General features: G+C 36.3%; 2 protein-coding genes across 5 annotated transcripts; both read left to right on the forward strand.

Moving 5' to 3' along the window:
- Positions 1 to 9,781: 9,781 nt before the first annotated feature.
- On the forward strand, positions 9,782 to 14,439 carry LOC110614140 (long chain base biosynthesis protein 2a). Of its 2 annotated transcripts, XM_021755622.2 has the most exons (12): positions 9,782 to 10,191; positions 10,304 to 10,369; positions 10,772 to 10,860; positions 10,983 to 11,128; positions 11,208 to 11,332; positions 11,423 to 11,516; positions 11,740 to 11,903; positions 12,295 to 12,456; positions 12,865 to 12,991; positions 13,110 to 13,276; positions 13,339 to 13,446; positions 14,061 to 14,439. In XM_021755622.2, the coding sequence occupies exons 1-12, from the start codon at positions 10,066 to 10,068 to the stop codon at positions 14,154 to 14,156; spliced, it is 1,470 nt and encodes a 489-aa protein (XP_021611314.1). In that variant the 5' UTR covers positions 9,782 to 10,065; the 3' UTR covers positions 14,157 to 14,439. The 2 variants fall into 2 exon arrangements, with proteins under 2 accessions (XP_021611314.1, XP_043811496.1); XM_043955561.1 differs by lacking the exons at positions 9,782 to 10,191; positions 10,304 to 10,369 and having other exon boundaries at positions 10,939 to 11,128.
- Positions 14,440 to 15,489: 1,050 nt separating this feature from the next.
- LOC110613202 lies at positions 15,490 to 25,989 on the forward strand. Of its 3 annotated transcripts, none has more exons than XM_043955784.1 (5): positions 15,490 to 15,707; positions 17,832 to 17,962; positions 23,764 to 24,054; positions 24,951 to 25,225; positions 25,504 to 25,989. In XM_043955784.1, the coding sequence occupies exons 2-5, from the start codon at positions 17,929 to 17,931 to the stop codon at positions 25,828 to 25,830; spliced, it is 927 nt and encodes a 308-aa protein (XP_043811719.1). In that variant the 5' UTR covers positions 15,490 to 15,707; positions 17,832 to 17,928; the 3' UTR covers positions 25,831 to 25,989. The 3 variants fall into 3 exon arrangements, with proteins under 3 accessions (XP_043811719.1, XP_021609912.2, XP_021609914.2); XM_021754220.2 differs by lacking the exon at positions 17,832 to 17,962 and adding an exon at positions 23,169 to 23,227; XM_021754222.2 differs by lacking the exon at positions 17,832 to 17,962 and having other exon boundaries at positions 15,494 to 15,707.
- The last annotated feature ends 909 nt before the right edge of the window (positions 25,990 to 26,898 follow it).

Genomic DNA, 26,898 nt, shown 5'->3' on the forward strand with positions numbered 1-26,898 from the left:
CAGAGAGTATAGCAGGCTTGCTACGGGTTCTGGCGGCCTTAAGCCGACCTGAATCCTAGCGCCGGTGACGATCCTTTTTGGGGTCGTTACAGATTGGTATCAGAGCCCTAGGTTCACATGATCGGACCTATAGAGACAGTGTTGGGCTCAGACAGGTTACAAGTGGTCAAGCACAATAGGAAAAACATGTCCACTAGGATAGGGTCTTGAGTCCTATCTGCTATGATATGCCATGAGTGTTGCATGTGTATGAGTGATATGTGATGTTTATGTGCTAAGTGGTATGTTATATGTTGTGTTTCCAGAGTAAAGATGCGAGGAACTCGTCGGTCAGTTCGATTGACTGGAGTCCCACCAGAGAATGAGAGACCAGCTGCTCGTCCTCCTGCATTGCCAAGGGCAAGGTCTCAGAGATCTAGCAGGGAAGGTACGTCAATAGACCCTAGAAGGTCTGTCGACGAGAGCAGAAGAGGAACAGTTAGGGGAGGAAGATCAGAGGAGAGGAGGGAAGCTATGGAGATTGATCAGTCTAGAGATGATAGCATGGGTATAGGCAGTTTTGAGGAAGGTATGGGAGAGTCGCAGGGAGGTGCTCAGGCCTCAGATTTTGGCTATCCATCCTTGTTTCAGGAGCCAGAGTATCCGATGGAGGGGATGTCGGAGTACTCTCGATTTGACCCATATCCTACATACATGCCATATGTGCCATATCCTCATTATTACCCATCATATCCACCATATCCAATGTATCCCTCTTCCCCTATACATCCAAGTGCAGTACACCTAGAGCCAAATGAACCAAATGACCCAGTACCACCACCAGAACCAGTAGCCCCTGTTGTTGACAGACATGAACCTAGCTCATCTGGAGGTAAAGTCCAAATGACGGAGTATTTGAAATTGGATGCTCCTAAATACAACACAGGAGATGATCCATTTGATTACCTCAGAGCAGTTAGGATGATAACCAGTGAGTTGGGAGCAGATGATAGGAGAGCCATTGAGATGGCAGGTTTCACAATAAAATACAAGAAAGCCAGAGAATGGTTTAAGAATTATGTGGAGCCTAAAATGGACAGTATGTCATGGGGAGAGTTCGCCAATGAGTTTGCAGGGTGGGCTTTTCCTGACAGTTCGAGGGAGATGAAAGTCATTGAATTTGAACAACTGAGACAGACAGATGAGATGAGTGTTGATGAATTCACAGATAAGTTCCTGGATCTGCTTCAGTACGTGGGTCAAGCCTATGATACTGATCAGAAGAAAGCAAGGAGATATACCATGAGACTTCATTCCAGGTATTCTTCTTTGATCCTTCCAGCTGAGAAGGAGAGTTTTCACTCGATAGTGGATGCAGCCAGGAAAATGGAAGCTAGTGCCAATATTCAGAAACAGTCAAAGGCACAAGCTTCGGGTTCTAAGGCCCCCAGTTCAGGTTCTACAGGCAGTAAGAGATGGGATAGAGCGAGAGGAACAAGGAAAGGGTTCTGGAATAAAGTCAAGTCAGGTCTGGGAATAGGTAGTGGCTCAAGCTCTGGCACAGCTCCAGTCTGCAGACGATGCGGAAAACCACATGGAGGAGTTTGTCGGTTGGGATCTACAGCTTATTTTCGATGTGGACAGGAAGGGCATATTGCTCGGGATTGTCCGCAGATGACTTTTGTACCATCCCAGCAGATGAGTTCAGGCAGTGTGGTACAGCCAGTTGTGCGGCCAGCAGCTCCAGTCATGCCTCAGACTAGTGGCAGAGGTAGAGGTAGAGGGGTAGCCTCTACTTCAGCAGCAGGTTCCCGAGGTGGAAATCCGGTAGCCCCAGCACGGATTTTCACAGTGACACAGGAGGAGGCTAACACGTCGAACACAGTGGTGTCAGGTAATCTCATCATTGAGTGTTCAGATGTGTATGCTTTGATGGACCCCGGTGCTTCTCATTCCTTTATTGCTTCGAGAGCCATAGAGAGGTTGGGTTTGATCAGTTCTGAGTTAGAGTATCCTCTCTGGGTCAGTGGACCTAGATGTGACCCATCAGTGGCAGTGTCAGCCTGTCGTTTCAGTCCAGTGTTTATCGAGGGTAGATGCCTTCCAGCTGACCTTGTGGTTCTAGATTTGACAGATTTTGATGTCATTCTAGGGATGGATTGGTTATCTACATATAGTGCTACATTGGACTGTCGAGAAAAGCTAGTGAGTCTCAGAGACCAGGATGGGTCAGAGTGTGTCTTCAGAGGAGACAGGAGAGGTACACCCAGAGGTATGATTTCAGCCCTTCAGGCTCGTCGTTTGCTTAGGAGGGTTGTCAGGGGTTTCTAGCTCATGTGAGAGAGCTAGATAGTCAGGTGAGGGAACCAGCCACAGTACCAGTAGTCCGAGAGTTTCTCGATGTGTTCCCAGACGATTTGCCAGGACTACCACCTGATAGGGAGATAGGGTTTGCAATTGAATTACTGCCAGGTACCAGACCTATCTCGATTCCTCCCTACAGGATGGCGCCAGCTGAGTTAACAGAGTTGAAAGAACAGTTGCAGGACTTGGTAGATAGGGTTTCATCCGCCCTAGTACCTCACCTTGGGGTGCCCAGTGCTCTTTGTCAGAAAGAAGGATGGATCCCTCAGACTTTGTATCGACTACAGACAGTTGAACAAGGTCACTATCAGAATAGGTATCCCTTACCACGGATTGATGATCTATTTGACCAGCTAGCTGGAGCAGGTTGTTTCTCGAAAATAGATCTGAGATCTGGGTATCATCAGTTGAGAGTTAGAGAGGCAGATGTGCCTAAGACAGCTTTCCGGACCAGGTATGGCATTATGAGTTCTTAGTGATGCCGTTCGGGTTGACTAACGCCCCTGCAGCATTTATGGACCTCATGAACAGGGTATTCAGTGAGTTTCTGGATCACTTTGTCATTGTGTTTATCGATGATATCTTAGTGTATTCCAGAGATGCAGAGGAGCATGCCCAGCATTTGAGGATTATTTTGCAGACACTGAGAGAGCATGGTTTGTATGCCAAGTTCTCGAAGTGTGAGTTTTGGTTACGGAGCATTGCCTTCTTGGGACATGTAGTATCAACAGAGGGTATTGAGGTAGACCCAAGAAGATAGAGGCTGTAGCTAACTGGCCAGACCCACGACAGTGACTGAGATTAAAAGCTTTCTGGGACTGGCAGGTTACTACAGGAGGTTCGTTCAGAACTTCTCAAAGATAGCAGCTCCTATGACAAATTGACTCAGAAGAACCAGAAGTTTATCTGGTCAGACCAGTGTGAAGAGAGCTTTGAGGAGCTCAAGAGGAGATTGACACAAGCACCAGTGTTAGCTCTGCCTGTCAGTAATGAGGACTTCACAGTGTTCTGTGATGCATCTCGAGTGGGATTGGGTTGTGTATTGATGCAGAGTGATAGAGTAATAGCTTATGCTTCTAGACAGTTGAAGAAGCACGAGTTGAATTACCCTACCCATGACCTAGAGATGGCAGCAGTTATCTTTGCACTTAAGATGTGGCGGCATTACCTTTACGGGGTTAAATGCGAGATCTTCACTGATCACAAGAGTTTACAGTACATCTTAAGTCAGAGAGAACTGAATTTGCGGCAGAGAAGATGGGTTGAATTGCTCAGTGATTATGATTGTAAGATCCAGTATCATCCGGGTTGGTTGTATTTCAAAGAGTTTTGAAGGTTTTGAGAGAAAAGAGAGGTTTTGGTGGTTTGAAACTTGTGAAGGGGATTTGATGAGTTCAAGTTGTTCCTCTTCTAGTTTCAGGAGGTAAGAGAGGTCTTTCTACTTGTTTTAATGATTTCTAACAGCTGTTAAAGAGGTTAAGGGTAGAGATGCATGCTTAGGGTTTTAGAGTTTAGTTTTGATGTGTTAATGGTTTGTGCATGATTATGTGTTATGTGTGTTGGTTGTTGGGGTTGATAGGTAGTTTTGGACCCTTTGTTCATATACCTGAAGTATATGAGTTGAGGAGGAGTTTGTGCATGTTGAAGTGGAGTTGGTGCTTGGCAGGAGATGGTTGTGCACGAAGCTGAGTTCTTGAAGAACTCAGGTTCGGCAGCCGAAGAAGGATTCGGCCGCCGAACATCTTGAATGGTAGCTTAGGCTGCCATAGCTTGCCCCGAGTGCCTTGAGGTTCGGCTCTGTTTAGGGATTCGGCCTCCGAAAGTAGCCCCCGAAAGGTTCGGCCGCCAAAATGGATCTTCGGCCGCCGAAAGTGTTTGAGTTTCGGCTCTGGTCAGGACATTCGGCCACCGAACCTGCCGCCGAATGTGTTCTGTCCAGCCTTCTTTTGCATGATTTATGTGATTGTTTTCAGAGGTTCAGAGGGGTTTGGGGAGTTGTTTTACGAGTTGGTTAGAGTATGTTTGACACCTCATTCGAGTCCATTTGTGTAGGTCTGGACCCGACAGATCGAGGAGGTCGTCAGAGTTAGTTACAGCAACGTCAGTACAGTTTCTGCCAGAGGAGCAGAGGTGAGTAGACTCAATTTAATGTTTTATATTAAAGAGAACAGAATAGTTCATGCATCATGGATGCCATGCTTTATATTAGGGTGATTTGCATTAGAAGCACGAAGTTGTTGCATTGCATTAGTCATTGATAGTGAGGATTGGACCAAGGCGACATCAATAGCCCGTCGAGGGAGTTTTGAGGTCATGTCTAATCCAAGATGTGAAATGTTTGAGTTGTGATGCATGTTCATATAAAATGCGTATGAATGAACTGTTTTCGGTGTTTCTACTCACTGGGCTTTAAAGCTCATCCCTTTCCCTTAATCCCAGTTTTGCAGGTTCTGAATAGCTGGGAAGTGAGAAGCAGCAGAGAGTATCAGCTATGGTACTGCATGTGTCATAGAATAGTGGACATGATGTATATTACAGTAATGTAATGTAATAGGTAATAAGTCAGTTTGTATTTGAGATAGAATGTGCTTTTGCCTAGTGTATGCTTAATCCTTAGTATATACATGTATCCTGTTTTAAAAGTTTCTTGATGAGAAATGAGTTAGACCAGACTTAACAGATGTTGTGTTTCGAAAACCCAGTGACTATAACTGTGAGGGATAGGGTTTAATTCCTTGACCCAAGACCAGTGCAGAGGAAAGACCAGGTTTGATTCATGTGATCCATAGAAGGCCAATAGAGAAGACCAGGTTTGATTCCTGTGACTCTATGGTAGCCAAGTTAACTTATGATATGCTGACCCTACAGGGAGGGTTCTATGTTTCAGAGCATAGTGCATGGAGGTTACTTGGGAGAGTATCACTGGTGTATTACAGATAGCCCTGAGGGCTAGTTCAGATTAGTATGTCTGAGCATTTGGTTCATACGATTGGACCTATAGTACAGTGTTTTAACGGTTAAGTCTGGTAGTTTTAAAGAGAAATAGTCCAGTCGGATCATGTATGGGATTTTAACAGGTACACAGAGTTCAGGATAGGCTTACTACGGGTCTAGGTGGCCTTAAGTCGATCTGGATCCTAGTGCCGGGCGGTTCGGGCCGTTACAGAGAGGTACCGGTTTCCGGGTCGTTACAGATTGGTATCAGAGCATAGGGCCTCCTAAGTACGGTGTGTTGAGCATTTTTGTTCAATGATTGGAGAGATCCCACATCGGAAAGAGGTTGGTCTAGAGTCAGAGTAAGGCAAAGCACAATAAGTATAATCATGTCCACTAGGATAAGGAAGTTAAGTTTTGTTTTGAGGATGATGTGATATGCCATGAATATATGCATGTGCATAAATGTTGTACTGTGTATGCATGTATACATTTTGTAGGTTCATGTGTTTTCATATGAACTCTATGTGTGTTAATGATTGTTCTTGTGTGTTGTTCTTCAGGAGAGCTAAGATGAGTAGTGCTAGTCACTTTGTGGATTCAGATCCGTCTGAAGAATCTTTTGATGAATATAGAGGAGGCATGGATCTAGGAAGCAGGAGAGAGATAGAAATGGGTGTGCAAAGAAAGGATGTAGGGATACAGGTGAATTTGAATGAAGAGGTTTTAGAGGATGCTCAAACGAAGGACTCTAGGATAGGAGAGAATGAACCCTCCACTTGGAGTACAGCTACTGCGAAAGGAGTGATGTGGGGGAGAACCAGTAAGACAAAGGTTAGAGGCTTGAGACGGTCAAAGAAAACTAAGAGTCTAGGTTATGATGTTGGTGCAAGTTCTGGTAGAAGCAGAGCAAAATGTTTGAGGTGTGGAAGGTTGCATAAGGGAGTTTGTCTTGTTGGTACGACAGGATGTTATAGGTGTGGACAGGAGGGACATGTGATGCGTGAGTGTCCTTTTGCGCCCCAGTTGGTTCAGTCTCAGGGAGCAGATACAGATAGAGCAGCTCAGGCTGATAGGCAAGGAGGAGAGGCTGACACATCTGACACCTCTGTGCCAGGTATGCTCATGTTTGAGTACTCTGATTTGTGTTTGTATGAATTCTAGTAGAATATGAGTTATGTGACAAAGTAAAAGGTACATAGAAAAGAAGTTGGTAATTAGAGGTTAGTGAACCAAAGAAGAGTTAGAGGACAAGTTGTTGTGAGATTTTATGATCTTAAATGTCCATAAACTCAGGCATCGTAAGAATTGATTTCTCAAAGAAGGAGTAAAAGGAAGAAGGATGGAGTAAGTAAGGTAGGTACGATATATTGTGGAGGATGGACTCAGCTTAGGAAAGAAGAGATTCAGGAATTTTCTCTTTGGAGAGAAGTGATAGGCATTACTTGCTTCTTTGTTGTTTGTTTTTAACATTCGAGGACAAATGTTTTGTAAGGGGGAAGATTGTAATACCCGGCTAAATCCGGCATCGGAATTTCTACCATCCGGTGGAATTCAAGGATGTCAGAGATTTCTAGAAGGGTATTAGAATAATTTTCTAAAATGTTTTAAGAATATTTTTATGTTTTAAATCAAACCGGAATTGATTTTGAAGGGAAAAGGTTATGGGGACAAAGGCCAGGTTCGGCCGCCGAAGATAAGTTCGGCCGCCGAAGGTGCCCAATGTTTGGCCCCCGAAGTTGAAGTTCGGCCGCCGAACGTTGCATGGTTTTGCATGCGATTCGGCAGCCGAAGCTGAGTTGCTTAGCCAGCTATTGTGCATCCCTTAGTCAGCATTTTGGACAAGTGTTGTCACCAGATCCTGCCCAGGAGTTGGCCACGTCTCCCTTGACTCATCTGCAAGCTTTTATCAGCTCATGCAGAAGGGTTGGTTGTATTTCAAAGAGTTTTGAAGGTTTTGAGAGAAAAGAGAGGTTTTGGTGGTTTGAAACTTGTGAAGGGGATTTGCTGAGTTCAAGTTGTTCCTCTTCTAGTTTCAGGAGGTAAGAGAGGTCTTTCTACTTGTTTTAATGATTTCTAACAGCTGTTAAAGAGGTTAAGGGTAGAGATGCATGCTTAGGGTTTTAGAGTTTAGTTTTGATGTGTTAATGGTTTGTGCATGATTATGTGTTATGTGTGTTGGTTGTTGGGGTTGATAGGTAGTTTTGGACCCCTTTGTTCATATACCTGAGTATATGTGAGTTGAAGGAGGAGTTGTGCATGTTGAAGTGGAGTTGGTGCTTGGCAGGAGATGGTTGTGCACGAAGCTGAGTTCTTGAAGAACTCAGGTTCGGCAGCCGAAGAAGGATTCGGCCGCCGAACATCTTGAATGGTAGCTTAGGCTGCCATAGCTTGCCCCCGAGTGCCTTGAGGTTCGGCTCTGTTTAGGGGATTCGGCCTCCGAAAGTAGCCCCCGAAAGGGTTCGGCCGCCAAAAGTGGATCTTCGGCCGCCGAAAGTATTTGAGTTTCGGCTCTGGTCAGGACATTCGGCCGCCGAACCTGCCGCCGAATGTGTTCTGTCCAGCCTTCTTTTGCATGATTTATGTGATTGTTTTCAGAGGTTCAGAGGGGTTTGGGGAGTTGTTTACGAGTTGGTTAGAGTATGTTTGACACCTCATTCGAGTCCATTTGTGTAGGTCTGGACCCGACAGATCGAGGAGGTCGTCAGAGTTAGTTACAGCAACGTCAGTACAGTTTCTGCCAGAGGAGCAGAGGTGAGTAGAACTCAATTTAATGTTTTATATTAAAGAGAACAGAATAGTTCATGCATCATGGATGCCATGCTTTATATTAGGGTGATTTGCATTAGAAGCACGAAGTTGTTGCATTGCATTAGTCATTGATAGTGAGGATTGGACCAAGGCGACATCAATAGCCCGTCGAGGGAGTTTTGAGGTCATGTCTAATCCAAGATGTGAAATGTTTGAGTTGTGATGCATGTTCATATAAAATGCGTATGAATGAACTGTTTTCGGTGTTTCTACTCACTGGGCTTTATAGCTCATCCCTTTCCCTTAATCCCAGTTTTGCAGGTTCTGAATAGCTGGGAAGTGAGAAGCAGCAGAGAGTATCAGCTATGGTACTGCATGTGTCATAGAATAGTGGACATGATGTATATTACAGTAATGTAATGTAATAGGTAATAAGTCAGTTTGTATTTGAGATAGAATGTTCTTTTGCCTAGTGTATGCTTAATCCTTAGTATATACATGTATCCTGTTTTTAAAGTTTCTTGATGAGAAATGAGTTAGACCAGACTTAACAGATGTTGTGTTTCGAAAACCCAGTGACTATAACTGTGAGGGAAGATAGGGTTTAATTCCTTGACCCAAGACTAGTGCAGAGGAAAGACCAGGTTTGATTCCTGTGATCCATAGAGAGGCCAATAGAGAAGACCAGGTTTGATTCCTGTGACTCTATGGTAGCCAAGTTAACTTATGATATGCTGACCCTACAGGGAGGGTTCTATGTTTCAGAGCATAATGCATGGAGGTTACTTGGGAGAGTATCACTGGTGTATTACAGATAGCCCTGAGGGCTAGTTCAGATTAGTATGTCTGAGCATTTGGTTCATATGATTGGACCTATAGTACAGTGTTTTAACGGTTAAGTCTGGTAGTTTTAAAGAGAAATAGTCCAGTCGGATCATGTATGGGATTTTAACAGGTACACAGAGTTCAGGATAGGCTTACTACGAGTCTAGGCGGCCTTAAGTCGATCTGGATTCTAGTGCCGGCGGTTCGGGCCGTTACAGAGAGGTACCGGTTTTCGGGTCGTTACATATTGGTATCTAAAGTTTTTAATCCTTATCAATTTTAACTTACTTTTAAGAAAATTATTATACCATTAATGAAAAAATCATATAACCACACCACATGAGTTCAGTCATCTCCTAAATTAATTTCTTAACTATCATTCTCTACAACACTCTTAAATTACTTTTATAAAATACTAAATATTGATAAAAAAGAAAATTAGACATTATTCTAGTAAATAAAAATTAGGAAATTATTTTATAGTTGATTAGGGCATATGGTTAATTAGTCAAATTCTGTACTTTTCAAAAATAATCACCAGATATTCAGTACTTTATAAAAGTAATTTAGGGTTATTTTAAGAAATAGGAGTTAAAAGTAAATATAATTAATTAATAAAAATTAAAAATTAAGAGTTTAACTGAAAATTTTTGTAATATGAGATAAAATTGTATAAATTTAAATAATATAAGATTTTTTTATTATACAGAACAAATTATTATTTAATTCATATTATACAGAAAATAGTAAAATTTAATTATTAAAATTATTAAAAAATTAATTAATAAATATTTTAAAATCTCATGATATTTTGATGTGTTTTTCAAAATTCAACCATAAATTAACCGAGTTTTCTATGCCAATGAAGCTAGATAATAAATTTTCCTAAGATATAGACATCGTATGGCTCGAAACTGCCTGGCCATGGGATCCCCATTCAAGGAATCAAAAATCCATCTAGATTCCCGACCCACAACCCAAAACTCAGCTGCTCGTGTCGTTTTCGACCTTTTTCAAATCCCACTTCAGTACACCCTGCTCTTCCCTCATCCACTGGACGAGGAGAAAAATTCCACTGTAGATTCTTTAGAAAGTCCACTTCGATATGCACTATGTTTCCATGGCTTCCCTTGACTGATTATATACAGAGACATTATATCAAGTAGAGGAAAAAAAGAGAAACAGATTATATACCTAAAAAAAGGAAAGAAAATGGTTGCAATTGCGTACTTAACTGCTTTAACAACGCATTTTAGCTATGGATTATTGTTTGCTTTTGGTCATATCAGAGATTTCTTTCGCAAAATTCTCGACTGGGGTAGCTCTAACAATCTTCAGGTCTGTTCTAATGTTAGTTAAGTTCATGTAGCATCATCGGCTTATGGCTGCGTGAGTTTTATTTGCTTGTTATGATTTGATTCTGTTTTAATTTTTTTTTCATTTTAAGCAGGGTTATGCTCCAATCTGTCTGGGACTTGAAGATTTCTATATACGCCGTTTGTATCTCCGTATTCAAGTATTATTCTCTGCAAAAATTACTTCTCTCTCTTTTCTTTTTTGCCCTTTCTTCAGTTGATTTTGCTGTGTTTGCTATTGTTGATGGGTTTCAATTAATTGATGAAGTTCATTTGAATTGCCATAGCTTTTATGCTTATTTTTGGATTTCTGTGTGTATTAATCGCCAATAATTACTTTCCAGCAATTATGGTAGTGGGCAGTGTATTCTTTCTTTGATGAGTGCAATACCTTTTTGAGCTAATGGTCTCTAGATTTGGTATCTGTAATGGTGAATTGGTGATTGCTTTGCACACAGTTATATGAGTGAATCAACTTGTCATGTGAACTTTTACTTTTTGATGTTTTGACTGAAGGGGGGCCAATAGTTGGTGCTTCTGATGCTTGGTTTGATGTTTGATAGGATTGTTTCGGGAGACCAATAGCTAGTGCTCCTGATACTTGGTTTGATGTGGTTGAGCGTCACTCGAATGACAACAATAAGACTCTAAAGTAAGATTTTCCTTTGTTATTAAAGGTTTAAAACATTATAGTTTAGTTATTTATTTTAGACCAATTTTGTCTGTGAAGTCATTGGATATTGAGAATTTGGCAAATAATTGCCCCTGACACAGACGGACCACCAATATCAGTAGATGCCTTAACTTGGCGTCCTACAACTATCTTGGCTTTGCTGCAGCAGATGAGTATTGTATGCCTCGAGTAATTGAGTCATTAAAGAAGTATTGTCCTAGTACTTGTAGTAGCCGGGTGGATGGGGGTAAGTTTGTAACTTAGCAAAATACCATTGCTTCAGTATTTATCTGCTCAAGTTTTTTGCTGAACGAGTTCTTTCACAGGCACAACAGCATTGCATAATGAACTGGAGAAGTGTGTTGCTGAATTTGTTGGAAAACCAGCTGCTATAGTTTTTGGAATGGGCTATGTTACAAACTCTGCTATCCTTCCAGTCCTGATTGGGAAGGTCGATATTATGGTTAATGCAAATGCTCTACAGAATCATTGTGCTTAGCTATTGCATGTGACTTTTGATTGTCTGTATTATCCATTACAGGGTGGTTTGATTATCAGTGATTCCTTGAACCACAACTCTATTGTAAATGGTGCACGTGGGACTGGAGCTACTATTCGTGTTTTCCAACATAATTGTGAGTTTTTCTAATCTGACCAGGTTATCAGATGTCAAGTTAATCAAAGTCCATCCATAAATTAGAAGTATGTAGGCATGCTGCTCACCTTTTTGCCTTCTGGTTTCCTTGTCTGTGGATTTCTCATAGTTTGTTTATGTGGCGCTTGCTCCTTTTAACTGCAAATAATACTTCTTTAAATGTATGTCCTACTTATGTTTCTGAACTTCTTTGTTATTTATAGCACCCTCTCATTTGGAGGAAGTTTTGAGAGAACAAATTGCTGAGGGACACCCTAGGACTCACAGACCTTGGAAGAAAATACTAGTAATTGTGGAGGGGATATATAGCATGGAGGGGGAGCTTTGCAAGCTTCCTGAGATTGTTGCGATCTGCAAGAAATATAAGGTATTCTCAACATAATTTCAGGCATCTTAACACCAAGTAATGATACATGTGCTGGTCAATTAGATTCAACAATTTTGTAACCTTTGTTTTGGCATATACTCTACCATTTATGTATTGTGCCCTTCACCTGGCTTCTAATGATCCTTGGCTATTCTTTTATTGTCTGTGAATTATGTCAATGGCTTGTTCATGGATTAAGCATTTTTTTTAGCCTGACTTATTGGTCAATTGCCTGTCAAAGCTAAAAAAAAGGTCGCATGTGAAATATAGCAAAATTGTTCTACTTTGGTTCCAATGCAATGCTTGTTAATGTAATCATAACGTCTCACTATTATTATTCTTTTCTTTTCCTCTCATTTTCCATTCACTTCAGTTAAATAATGTATTACAGGCTTATATTTACTTGGATGAGGCCCATAGCATTGGAGCAGTAGGGAAAACTGGAAAAGGTGTCTGTGAGCTCCTTGGAGTAGATACTGCTGATGTGGACATCATGATGGGAACTTTTACTAAATCATTTGGATCATGTGGTGGATATATTGCTGGATCAAAGGTTCTTTGTTTGTTTATTTGTTTGTTGGTGTCTCAGTTGCATGTTATTAGAATTGTATGATTCTCAATTCAAATCATAGAATTCAAGTTGATTCTCCATCCCAGCAATTCAAATCTATAGCTTAGGCTGAGTCACAACAATGAAAGTATATCGGTTGAATTGATAAAGAATTGAAAAATAGCTTATGCTTTAAGATGAATAACTGCATTATCTGCTATCATGATGAATTTATAAAATTGACGTGACGAATTATCAATTGTTTTAACTGCATTATCTGTAAGCATAATGAATATATAATATGATGTATTATCAATTGTTTTCTCTAGAAATCATTATTCAGTAGAGTCAGAAAGATTATATTCTGTTTGCATCTGATGCTTAAAAAAAGAGTTCCATTTCCTCCTACAGGAACTTATTCAATACTTGAAGTACACATGCCCAGCTCATTTATATGCAACATCAATTTCACCTCCAGCCGCTGAACAAATAAAATCTTCCATAAAGGTTATCGTTGGGGAGGATGGTTCCAGTCGAGGTTAAGACAGAAACTCATGTTTTACTCAGTTTAAAAGTTGCAAGAATGGATATCTTAAATTGGCAAATCTTATCTCCTTAATTTAATTGGTCTTTGAAGCACTGTTGTTTTCATGTAGGTGCCCAGAAGCTTGCACAAATCCGTGAGAATAGCAACTTTTTTAGGTCAGAATTGCAAAAAATGGGATTTGAGGTTCTTGGAGACAATGATTCTCCTATAATGCCAATTATGCTATACAATCCAGCTAAAATTGCTGCCTTCTCAAGGGAGTGCCTGAAGCAGAATGTACGTGTTATGATTTTTCACATGTTTTACATGCAAGTTTATTAACTTTGATGCTGTTACAGGTGGCAGTTGTGACGTTGACTTTCCCAGCAACCCCCCTATTGTTGGCTAGGGCACGTATATGTATATCTGCTTCTCATACTAAGGAAGATCTGGTCAAAGCATTGAAAGTAAAGTCTAATATCTGATCACTTCATTTTTTTGGCTGTCCTTGGATTCATTTCAGCATTTATGCTTAGAGACCTCTGATCTGTGTTGTTTATGGCATTTCCCAGCAGGCTAGTTGGAAGTGTTGGTTTTCCATATGTGTATGCGATATGCATTCACTCTGTCTGTTTGGTTGCGAAAAATAATATTCTCGAAATGCAGAAATGACTTCCTCTTTTGAAAAGAGGAAGTCATTTTTCTTAAATTGAAAAGAGGATTTATTTTTTCTTAAATTGATTTAATTTTTTCCTTTAATTAGGAAAACATTTTCGCTCATTTTTTCTGAGTATCCCAAACGTTAGAAAATGTGAAAAATGTTTTTCGGAAAAATTTGGTGAAACAAATGGACCTTGAGAGTAATACAAGATATGCATATTTTTTTCAGACATGCACAGTTACCCTTCTACTGTTTGGAAATAATGAGAGTAGTGTAAGATATGCATGAGTTTGTTTCTTTGAGAAATTGCAAATTTACCCTAACTAGCAAGCTTATGGTAGTAAAGTCTTTACATGTGATGTTTCTTTCTTTCAGTGTCTCTAATCTATAAATTCTCATTGAGTTTATTTGTCGTATCAGGTTTTTGACGAAGTCGGCGATCTTGTGGGTATAAAATACTTCCCTGCAGAGTCAGACAAGCAGCAGGAAGAAGATAAGATAGTGAAACTCGACTGAGCATTTACTTGGATCAGTTGGTTGTCACAAGCAGAACTGGAATCAAGATTGTTGAAGCTGGACCAAGTATGTTGTAATATAATGTTTTTGGCTAAGAAAAAGAAAATTTGCTTGCTGGGTGTCCTATAGTGTCACCACCTACATACCATTTCTACCATGTAGTCCTGTTGTATTCAAGTGAATCTTCTTGTTGCTTACACATAAGCCTCTCAGCCTCTGTATATTGCAAACCTGTGTATATTTTTTCTGTTTATGTTGCAGTATATCTTTTTTTCCCCTTCTAGCTGTACGTATACAGTCCTGCCCTTTTATTACCAATTTCTGGTCGAAATAGTAATTTTTCTTGTGAAATAATTAGTTTTTAGATGTGTTTGTCTTTTAAAATTTATAAATTCGAAAAAATTGAGAACCAATTTTTTATTTAAGTTAAATTATTATATTATTTTTATTTAATTTTAAAATTTTTTTATTATATACTTTATTTAATATAATTTTAATAATTTTAATTATAAATGTGTTTATAACTCATTATTAACAAATATATCAACTATGTATTACTCATTTATAAATATTTTAATAAATATATAATTATTTAAAATTTTAAATATTTATAAATTTCAGATGAAAATTATAAGCTAATTTTTATAAATGAAATCAAATGCCCTCTTAATGATGACAGCATCGAAAAAAAGAAAAGTAATAAATTTTTACGATTTGATTTTTTTTTTCATAAAATTTTAATGAGTCTCACCTTTGAATAAAAAAAAATATTTTGTAATTTATTAGTTACATAATTTTAATCCATTTTATTTTTTACACATATTAATAACTATACATAACTATACATTTTTAAATTGCAAAATATTTTTTCCTCATTATGATAATAATTTTTAATTTTTACATTAATTTTTTGAAATGCAATTTTACTTTTTAATAGGGTAAATTACCACAAGATTCTCGTATTTTATTAAAATTTACTACTTAGCTTCTATTTCTTAATAATCTAAATAAAATATTTATTTATTTTATAAAATTAAAAGTTTTAATAATTATATCAAATAAAATTTTAATCAATTTGTTTTAATTTTAATTAGAAAGACTAAATAATATAAATAATTAAAATTATTAGGACTAGATAATAATATATTGTTAAAATTAATGAGATTAAACAATATAAATATTTAAAATTAAAGAAATATAAAAGTATTTAATTGAATAATTAAGATATAATAACTAGGTAGTTAATGTTAGTAAGATATATGGACCTAATAGTAATAAGCCATTCTTAAAATATTTGAATCCCGCGTTTTTGTTTTTTAGCAAATTGAATCCCGCTAATCGAGAGGAGAGAGCTTGTAGTGTTTGCAAATATGAGAACGGATGCAAGCGTCCGTTGCTGATCCCGCCATAAATACATTCGCTTGCTTCTTGTTCCTCCTCTCCAAAATCCCTAAATCTCTCTAACCCTAACCATCTCTCTATCACTTTCGATCTCTCTCAATCTCAGGTAGTCCAGTCGCCAATATTGCTCTCATTCTCGGTTGATTTCAGGTATTGATTCTCTCACTCTCACCGCCTCTTCGCTGCTTCTCTTTCTTCTCCATGGATCAAGTCTCTCATCATCGTTCATTTCTTCATCCTGAGTTAAATTTTAATCTGATTCCTGCTTCAGTTTGGTTAATTGATTTCTAAGTTTTTTTTTTGCCTGCTCTATGTCGAGTGATGCTTCATTAGTTTATGATTCTTGCAGTGCTACACATTTGCCCTATTATATTTGATGAGTATTATTAAAAAAAAAATTATATTCGAGAAGAATTTTTAGGTATTTTTATTTTTCAAAGATAACTCTTTTCTTTTTTGATTCTATTTTTGTTTTGAATTCTGTAAATAGATTTAATCATTGGCAGAGTTGTATTATACGTTTACCACCTTTCTCCTTTCGTTTTGCATGTTAGACTTAGTTGATTAAACTCATGGTTTCATTCTTATAGCAGGTTTTGACAAGCTTTGTTTGGGATGAAAGAATTTTAAAGTGTGTTTGGAACATATTAAATTTTTTAAAATAAGGTTTTTTAAGATTATTTTTTAAATATCTCCATTTTCAACCCGTTAAATTAGTGAATTGAACAATTTTCTTTCTAAAATTTCTAAATGAATTAAAAAACTTCCTAATACCAAACAAATGCAACATATTGATGATAATAACTGTCGTGTAAAGTTTCTTACTTGCCTAAGTTTTAGTATTTGACTCCCCTTTATTATAAAATAAGTTGATCTTTCAACATTTTATGATTGTCCTTGATACAAGCTTAAGAATTAAAGCATCTAGCTTTCAAATAACAGGGATGAGTGTATATTATGCCCACCTAGAGAGTTTTAGGTTAAAATCAGGCCTATTGGAAAAACTTAATGTCTTTTTTACTTTTTAATTTAAACGTTTAATTTTAAATTTATTGTTTAATTTTAAATTTATTGTCCCAATATTTTTAATTGAATGTAATTGCAATCTCATTTTAAAATAAACATTTGAAAGTAAAATTTTAGGTACAAAGCATGTATACCATTTAGAATTGAATTTAAAGGGTGCCATTGACCGTAGTTAAAACTGTTTATATTAGGTAGCATCTCTTTGTTAAGATCATAAAAGGTTATTGGGATATCTTTGAGATAAATGCTCAATTCAGCATTCAATTTTTAAGTAGTGTTTAATATTTAGTGATTGAAAGAACCAACTATGAAAAACTATTTTTTATAACATTTAATTTAATAATTTTTAAAACACTATTTTTATTATATATTATTTGATAGGTACTTATTTATATTAATTAGTCTTTAAAAAATTATTGTAGAGCTACTATCCCCTAATATTAGTGTTTGACAATAATTAAATGCACTCTACTCGATACTTGCACCCTCTTCTTTTTTATAATTCACAAGTCTCTCCCTTGATTTATAAATCTTCACTCATGGTCATTTTTTTCTCTGTTCTTTTTATTTTTATTTTTTTACATTTAACAGCCAATTCAACAACTACTATCATTACAAGAATTTACAAATTTACCAACGGAAATTTCCGTTGGTAAACACTAATTTTCCGTTAAACACTGATTTTCCATTAGTGGAGTTTTTCATTGACGGATCTGTGACGGATTCATTTCGTTGGGAAAATTCTCGTTAGTAAATTATTCACTAACAGAATAATTTATTCGTGAGTGACACTAACGGATCACCAACGGAAATTTCCGTTGGTGACATTAACGGACCACCAATGGAAATTTTCGTTGATGACACTAACGAATTTCTTGGTTAGTAATCTGTTAGTGAATAGAAATGGACACCAACAGAAATTCCATTGGTAATCCGTTGGTGATCCATAAAATTGCAAACTCACCCGTTTATTTTCATACATTATGTACTTGTTATGTATATGTACCCTGTACATTCATATACATCCATCATCATCTTTCATCATACTGGATAATAATAATAACACTATATATGTAATAAACAAAAGTACTCATTAAAATATATTTAAAACTAAAAAAATTTGTACTACAATTATAATTTGAAATTAAAATTAGCAACTGGTCATAACAAAATATACATACTAAACTAAACTAGCTAGCTCATCATCCGTATCATCATCACTATCTGTATGATGATCACCAATGACAGGGGCATCATCACGCTGCTGCTGTGAAGATGGAGCTGGAGGTGCCGTAGGAGCAGATGTCTGAGTGGATGTCCCAATACCCTGTTGTGCCATCATTCTATGCATAAACGTCTGCAACTCGTCCAGCACTGTGGTAATTCGACTATTCTCTGTCTCTAGCCGATCAATTTTATTCTGCATCCTGTTCATTGTTTCAATTGTAGGAGGATCCACTGGGGGTGCAGACGTATATGATGCAGAACAATGAGATGGCTCATGAAAATATGCTAAAGCCTGGGACCCTAACCCATAAACTCGACTCTTTTTCTGTCCCCCAACCGCTTCGTAGTACAGCTGGGCCTCATTTATGGGCGTCGGCTCATTACTTCCCTCCTGTTGATGTGTTGCAGCCTCCTTCAGTTGTACGTATTTATCCTGCATTATAAATTTAAAGTAACGTATAAGTAAAACAATTTAATTCAATCAAAATTGTTAATAACTACATTTAAGATTAACTTACATAAACAGCTTTTGACTTCGCATCAACAAACTCCTCCGTCCCCTTTCTTTTATGTGTGGCCTTAAAAAGCTCATGAGGATGTGGTTCTCTGCCTAGTCTTTCCCTCTGTTACTAATTATAAGAATTGTAGCATTTATCATTGAACCAAAATATTTATAAGAAGATAATTATAAAATAAAAATTTTAACAAATACCATCCTCCACTAGTGGGTATACTGTGAAACAGAACCGCATGCGTGCCTGGAAATGCCAGATCCTGACCCTCCAGCCTCACTGCGCCTATTGGCATAAAACTTGTCACACTTCTCTTTGTATTCAGAAGTGTTCCAAGTTTCCTGCCACTTCCTCAAAACAGAATCAGGGGTAGTAAGATTCTTCGTCTTCCCTTTCCTGATTTCCCACATTAAGCCCCTGTATCGCTCAACGGCCTTTTTCTGCCATGCAATTTTTATCAAGCTGTCAATTGCTTGGTCCCATATGAGGTATTTCTGCAAAAAGATTTTATGAGTAGTTAGTAATTAAACATTTCATAAATATATGACAAACTACTAAAATAATTATGCTTCACCTTGAATTCCTGCCAATAAAACTCCTTAGTTTCATTGGGCACAGTCTTCCAACAGCGGCCTTCCTCGACCAATCTTTCTTTCACTATCAGAGTTATCATGCGGCTGCACATCTCCGACGGATGTAAACTACATGAACAATGGTGAGTAAGTAAATGGTTACATTTAAATTAATCTTAATTAATAAACAATTAACTATTACTTATTGTTAATGAGTGAAATAGTTTGTCGGAATGACTGTATTCCGCCTACAGCAGTGGTCGATGCAGCTGATGCTGGAGCAGATGATGGAGTAGATGCTGATGCAGATCCTGTCTCTCTAGCTGATGCAGTACCATAAGGGGATGCAGGTTGAGGTGAATGTGTATGTGATACCGTTGGTTGTGAAGCTGCAGTAGGGTGGTGAGGATGTAAACTGTGACTGTGAGGAGGTGGAAGGGGACGGGGAAGTTGTGCATCGGTACATGGTGGAACTGGTGTATATGATCGATCTCTATGAGATGGCTGTACACCGGATGCAAGTGGTACCCATATCTGAAGTTCCGTATCCCCAAGTCCCATCGGTGCCCGTGGTAAATGCGGCTCATGCTCTTGTCTGTCATCTGTATTCGCGTCCTCTTGACTTGCACTAGCAGGAAGTTGAACCGGTCCTCTGGGCTTCTTAACCCTTCTACGTCCCCTCATCTGTGAACAAACAAAAATTGTCATTGCCAAAAATAATATGAAGTTTATAAACATTATATTAAATATATACAAATGTATTAAGTTACTCACTGAGTAATAAATGAAATATACAACTCCAAACTGATCTAGAATATAGATGAATTTAGTCTGATTCATATGAATTGAACTCATTATCACCATCTGCATCTGCATCAGAATCAGGGTCACTAAGGAATTCGTCTTCCTCTGTCGAAACGTCATCATGAATCTCAGTCATTCCTCTGCTAGGATCATTCAGGCAGTGTTGTTGATTAATATCATCCATATTTACTTCAGCATAATTTAGGTCATCTTCTTGAAAAGTGTATCTTTTGTATAGGAAGCCCCAATTCTTAGACTAGTCTCTTTGTTGAGTAAAAGCTGTCTGTCATGACATTGTCACTCGGTAACATCTCCTTCATGAGTTCACATATCTGATCAAAACACCGTTCTAAGAAATGATGTTCCGCCTTCAGATTTAGTAAACGTGAAACAACTGATAACTGGGAGTGAGTTTCACATCCAGGCCATAGTTCTTGCTTAGATGCATTTAACATATCATACAGTTTCTGTGCAGCCGAGTTTGGCATCTCATATGTATCATTATGCATTACATGACAGCTTGTTGCATCCATGACCATGTCCTCAAAACGATTGAAATTTGGGTGATTAACACTGTCAGAACCATAAGACATGTCTAATAGTGTATCACCATATCCGTCATGCACTTCAGTTTCACCGTGCAAATACCAAACAAGGTAATTTTGCACAAAATCATGCTTCATTAAATGATATTTAACTGTATTTTCATCTTGAAAGCTACGGTTTTGGCACTTAAATCGATTGCAAAGACAGCGAATCTGATCGCCATTTAAATATTCTGTGCAGGTCTTAGCCTTCTCTATAAATTCATTGATACCCTCTAAATATCTGGGATTCAGTAAACCATCTCTGAGATGGGTATACATCCAACTTCTTTCAGCAGTCATATTAACTACAATAAATATGCTGATATGAAAACAAAAAACTTATAAACCCTATATTCGAACAGAGCTTGAAAACCAACAATTAAATTTGAAATTATATCTAAATGATAATCTGATGACTACATTCATTTTGGAACAAAATATTAACATAAATTTGAACTTGCCTGATATCAATGGCAGTATTTTCTATTGGAGGGGGAGGTGGCGGGGCAGTATAACCAGGTTAGTTAGGCTGTTAATGAGAAATTATAGCAATCAGTACATGTATTTAGCCATCATCCAAATCAAAAGTGCATCATGTTTGGAATATCTACCTATCCAACCACACTTAGTTTAAATTCAAACACATGCACAAAAAATTTCACAATGCAATTGGAATTCAATTCTAGAGTAACTTTGAAAACTTTAAAATGGGACATTCCATGTGAATATTCACCATCAATTCAAATCCAATAAATATCATGAAAATTTTCTCTTCCACAAAAACACGACTTTGAGGCCGAATTTATTTACAAATTTGCTGGAAATTGCACCTGCTGGTGCACTTGCCAAGTGCACCAGCAGGTGCAATTCACCAGCAGGTGCAATTTCCAGTGCACTTGCCAAGTGCACCAGCAGGTGCAATTTCCAGTGCACCTGCTGGTGCAATTGGCAAGTGCACCAGCAGGCGCAATTTCCAGTGCAATTGGCAAGTGCACCAGCAGGCGCAATTTTCAGTGCAATTGGCAAGTGCACCAGCAGGCGCAATTTCCAGTGACACAAGAAAGAAGCCACCTTTGAACACCATAATAGCTTTATTACTTACTGGACTAGATAATAGAAAAAATAGGAAAATAGAAAATTTTGATTTAAGAAGGGAAAGTTTTCAACTGACAATGCTTGCTCTATGCTAAGGATTAGTCTAGCTGAATCCCTATAGTACAATGTGACAATTTCCTCCACAAAATTTGAATTAGCATCAACTTGAAGTTCCTCAAACTGAAGAAATTGTTCATTAAGAAAACCCTAAAAGATGGTCACCCATTTAAATTTCAATTGCAAGAAAAAAAAAAGGGCTGAAAAAAAAAAAATCTAAGAGGGGAACGGGTTGAGCAAAAAATTAAATAAGCATAACTGTAATAATAGTTCATGTGCATTTATTTTAATTTCTTGAAGCACATATATGCATTCTCAAAAGTGCGCACTGTATTTTCTTTGTTCTCTATCTTTTTTGCTGTTTAAAGGGGAGAAATGTCATGATCCTAGACGCATTTGTAAATAGATAAAGAAATTGAAGCAAATAGTTTTCCAATAAAGAACAAGTTTTCTCGAGGAAATTTGAAATCGTGGAGTGGGAAATTTGAAATAGATGGCGGCGAACCTTTGATGGCGGCGGACGTTGGATGCCTGTGGCAGTGAACGACCGTTCCGTTGGACGCAAGTTCAGATTTCAGTGAGCCCGTGGACAGTGATGCCGAGAAAGGGCGCACTTATCGACGGTGGATGGCAGCGAACCGTTGATGGCGGCGGACGATGGATGCCGGCGGCAGTGAACGACCGAGAGGTTGGAGGCAAGTTCAGATTTTAGAGTGATTTTGATTTTACAAGCAAATGATTTAGGGATTTCATTTAGGACTGTGTATTTGGCTCCACAAATTCACTTACGGATTTCCAACGGAAAATGGTCCGTTAATATTTCACTGTCGGATTTCTGACGGATGGTTCCATCCGTTGGTAAACAATACGATTAAAATATTCCGTTAGAGTTAACCGTTAGTATCAGTAACGGACAACAATCCGTTGGTGAATCGGTTAGTATCACTAACGGACTTCAATCCGTTGGTGAAGTCCGTTAGTGATATATTGAATTCTTATAGTGTATTTTAACTAGTATTTTGTTTAATCCACTATATAAACAGTTAATTATTAATTATTAATGTCTAAAAGCCAATAGTTAGTAAAATAGTTGATCGCTACTAGTTAGTCGTTATTAGAACACTTAGTACGCTCAACAAGGCCAAAAAGCTAAAATGATTATAACCATAGGAAAATTACATATGCTATTGAACTTTGCACTGATTTTCACTGAACTCTTATCAATTTATATTATTTTGTTTATGTTAAATGTTAAGAATGCAGCTAATTTAGTTGTGCTTAGAGTTTATTAAAATCATTGTACTGAGAAATAAATATTAATTGTCTATGTATTCCCACAACATCTCTAATCACATATCATTGCAAGGTAAGCGATACTAACTCTATTCGTTTTCTTGTTCTGCGTGCTATGATCTTGAGTTTGGAATTATTTGTCGTATAAAATTTAAAAGAGAATGAAATGCGTAATTAGTTGAATTGTTTAAAGGAATTACATGCTAATTGATTTAATGCTTAAAATGTGTCTTTGAAATTGCCTGTCCAATTTTCCCAGAAATCTGTCGGCTTCAAATAGATTACTTCATATGTTACTCGTTAAATATAGAAACCTGTTCAGTGGCCTATTCGTATTTCACGGGAAAGTTTCCAATTTGACAATCTTGAGTTGCTTACAGTAAATGTTTATTAATATGTTTATGTAAATTTAATATGGTGTGGTTCTTTATTCTCTAGGTCCATATTTTATATAATGCACTCGAAGAACTACGAGAATACATGGACGCATTTTTTAAGTAAATATATGGATAAGTATTTCTTTTTCATGAATTATGCATTTTCGAATGGAAAAATTAGTTTATAAGCACTTAATTCTTATAAATATTTAAAATTTTAAATAATTATATATTTAGTTAAAAAATTTCTAAGTGATTGATATGTTTAATTTGGAGAGAGCATTCAAATATTTTATATATGAATTTATATAGGTGATTGAACTGATTTTAGAAATAAAACTAAATTTTAAAATATAATTAGGTCTAATTTAAATTTAATATGATATTAAATTTTTTGATCGATTTTAAGATTTTTATAATATAGTTTATAAATTAAGACAAACGACCTAAATTTTTATTTTTCATTAAAGAAAAATAAAATGATTTAGAATATATTTAAAAAATACATGAATTTTCATAATAGTACAAATATTATCAAAGTAACTTTGGATTTGAGTTGAAAAAATGCATGAATTTTTTTTAGTCATATAATAGTACAGATATTATCAAAATTAATTTGGGCTTGAAATTCTAATTTTTGTCATATAATAATACAGATACTATCAAAATGAGTTCGGATAGGAGTTGGATGTATGCTAGGCATAAGGAAGGCATTTTGAACGCAGATTTCCTACGAGGATTAAATAAATTCTTCGAATTCGCTAAGCAACATCCAGAATGCATGGAGGGAGATAAACTCAAGTGTCCATGTAATCATCGCAAGTGTCAAAATCGTGCCTTTCTTGACGAGGAGACGATTAGGCTTCATCTCATGAAGCATGGATTTATACCGCACTATTATCAATGGTATGTGCATGGAGAACCCTACGACGCTGAAAACAGAGAAGGTGAGATAAATGAACATCTCTTTTACAACTTTGATTTATTTTTCTAAATATATGGATACGTAACTTTTATATATATAAATGTTTGAATTTCAGTTTTTTAACCAAATAAATGTTTGAATTTTGTATCTATTTACAAGCTTTCACCTAGTAAATATTACTCCCTTTATTCTATAATTTTTGTTCACCTTTTTATTTTTAGTTATCTTAAAATATTATCCAAAAAAAATGTGTAATTTAATTATCATAATTCTATTTAATTTTATTTTATTTTTGTCTCATTACTTTTTTTTCAATAAGAATTCAAATCATCTCTTCATATTTAATTCAAATTATACGTGTTTAGTAATAATTTTATTATTTTAATAAAAACTTAATATTATTATTTCATATTAAAGATGGTATAATAATTGAAAAGTAAATAGGAAAAAAAATTTTTTTTAACTAAAACAACTATTCCTTCTTAATTTATTTCAAAAAATAAAGTAGATAAAAATTATCTCATGAAAGTGTATTATGTGATCATAAATATTAAAATTATTTATCTAGTTTTTTATTATTGGATTTTGCATTTTTATATGACATTTTTTTTTAATTAGAATAGTAAATAAAAATTTTAATATTTGAAAATTGCAAAAAAAGTTATTAAAAGTAATATTTCATTGTTTTATTTGATCAAAGATGAAATTGAGCTTATTTGGGTTTTTATGAAAAGTTAGAGGTTTATTTAGATTTTTGGCTTTTATTCAATAGAGATTTTGCATTTCTAAACATGCTAGATCTTTACTTTTTCAATTTAGAAATGGGGTACATAAGAAGTTTATGAACATATATAATATTAAAAAATTGCATGAAAACATAATTTGTCACATACTAACAAATTCTCAAAATTGCTTCAGATCGAAGGTGGATGTATTTTAGGCTTAAGGAAGGTTTTTTGAACCCAGAATTCCTACAAGGACTGAATAAATTCATTGAATTTGCTAAGCAGCATCCAGAATGTATGGATGGGAACAAACTCAGGTGTCCATGTAAGTTTCCTAAGTGTCAGCATGTCTTTGCAGACGAAAGTATGGTTAAGTATCATCTGATGAAGTATGGTTTCGCACCATACTATTATCAATGGTACATGCATGGAGAACCCTACGGAATCAATGTCAACACTTCCAATAAGGTAAGCGAAAAAGCCACTGCACCGAATTGAATTTTTTTATAAAATTTTAGTATGAAAAAAATCGCTATTAAAAATTACTAAAATTTGTGAATAGATATTAAAATTTAGCTACTAAATATAAAAAATCATTAATTTCATCACTAAATATTTTAATAATAAATTTCACTTATTGTTTAGCTATGATTTTTATCTCGATTAAAAGTTTAATTTCTTATAGTGAGTATTGATAATCATTATGTGCAAGTTTAAATTATTTGATGCATGATCATCATCTTCAGCTAGTGGAGCAATCACCTCAGCTGCAAGAGGGATATGGTGAATCTCCTGCTATGGGCCAGGAGACCCTCAATCATCAGGCAGTGGGAAGTGAGAAGAAGCGTCGAGTCTGTGAAGTTAGATCCCGAGCATCTCATGCATTATCTGCACATGCATCAGCTTGCCCACAGGCAAAGGAGCTGGGTACTGAGTTAAGACAGCTACGCCAAACTGTTGAGCAGCTACAGCAGACTGTTGCTGCTTTGAAGGAGAGAGACCAGCAGCGCGAGAAGCAAGTGCAGGACTGCATGCGCCAAATACAGGAGATGATGACGCAAATGCAGTCTTAATTCTCTTAAGGTTCACATTCTACATTTTGGAATCTATCTCTTAACGATCATGCCTCTAATGATGCTGATAGATTTAATTGCCTTAATTTAGAGTACTTTTTTCATCTTTAGTACTGCTGTTGGACGGTATTATCCTTAAAGATTTTATTTTTGACATTACACTTTTGCACTTCCCAATTTCATCTATTATATTTTGATCCTCGGAGATGATGAGTTATATCATCTATGAAGTTTATAAACGGATAACCTTTTTACTTAGACTGAATTTAGTCTGGTTAAGTTATATTTTAACTTCAAAACTCCATCCAATTGAATCTTTTTATTCTTTCTACTTAAATTAAAATCATAATGCTTACTAAGCCTAAAATCTTTACTCCCAAAAATTATTTCCCACAACTCTAATTTATGATTTATCATTTCTTAGTCTCACCCATTAAGACAACACCATCAATACATCATAATGCACATGATGAGTAATGTTGGGTCATCCATAATTGAAGTGAAAAATAGACAGAATCAGAGCTAATCCCTAATGTAAACTTCATATCTCCTATTGTTCTTGCACTTCTGGTTACCCCTCATGTATGTTATTAATAACATTTAAACATTTAAGATAGCCTTCTTATTCGAGCACCCATCAAAGAACTTCCTTGGGTATTTTATAATATTTCTTTTTTTCTATGGTAATAAATAATATGTGGATATTTTTCCTCTTCTTATAAATTTTCATTAATTTCTTAACATAAAAATAGGTTTTATTGGAGTTCTTAGTGTTGTCTTCAAGTCTATGTTCAATCGCTCTTTTCATAGGTTCATTGTGGCTCATCAATTTAATGTTTAGATGTCTCATTTTGTTACTTAAAATAAACTGCTTATTCCCTACAACATCTTTTTATATACTTTTTAGGATTTAGAAGGTGTTTAGTCTAACTTATAATTTAGTTTAAACTCTGAAAAATTTAGATCATCTGATCATTTATATATAATATTAACAAGTTTATAAGTAGTTAATAAATTAATTTGACTAATTAAATTAATATATTATTTTTATTAAAAATTTAAAATTAC

This window comes from Manihot esculenta, chromosome 4, assembly GCF_001659605.2.
Source record: "Manihot esculenta cultivar AM560-2 chromosome 4, M.esculenta_v8, whole genome shotgun sequence".
Taxonomy (NCBI): Eukaryota; Viridiplantae; Streptophyta; class Magnoliopsida; order Malpighiales; family Euphorbiaceae; genus Manihot; species Manihot esculenta.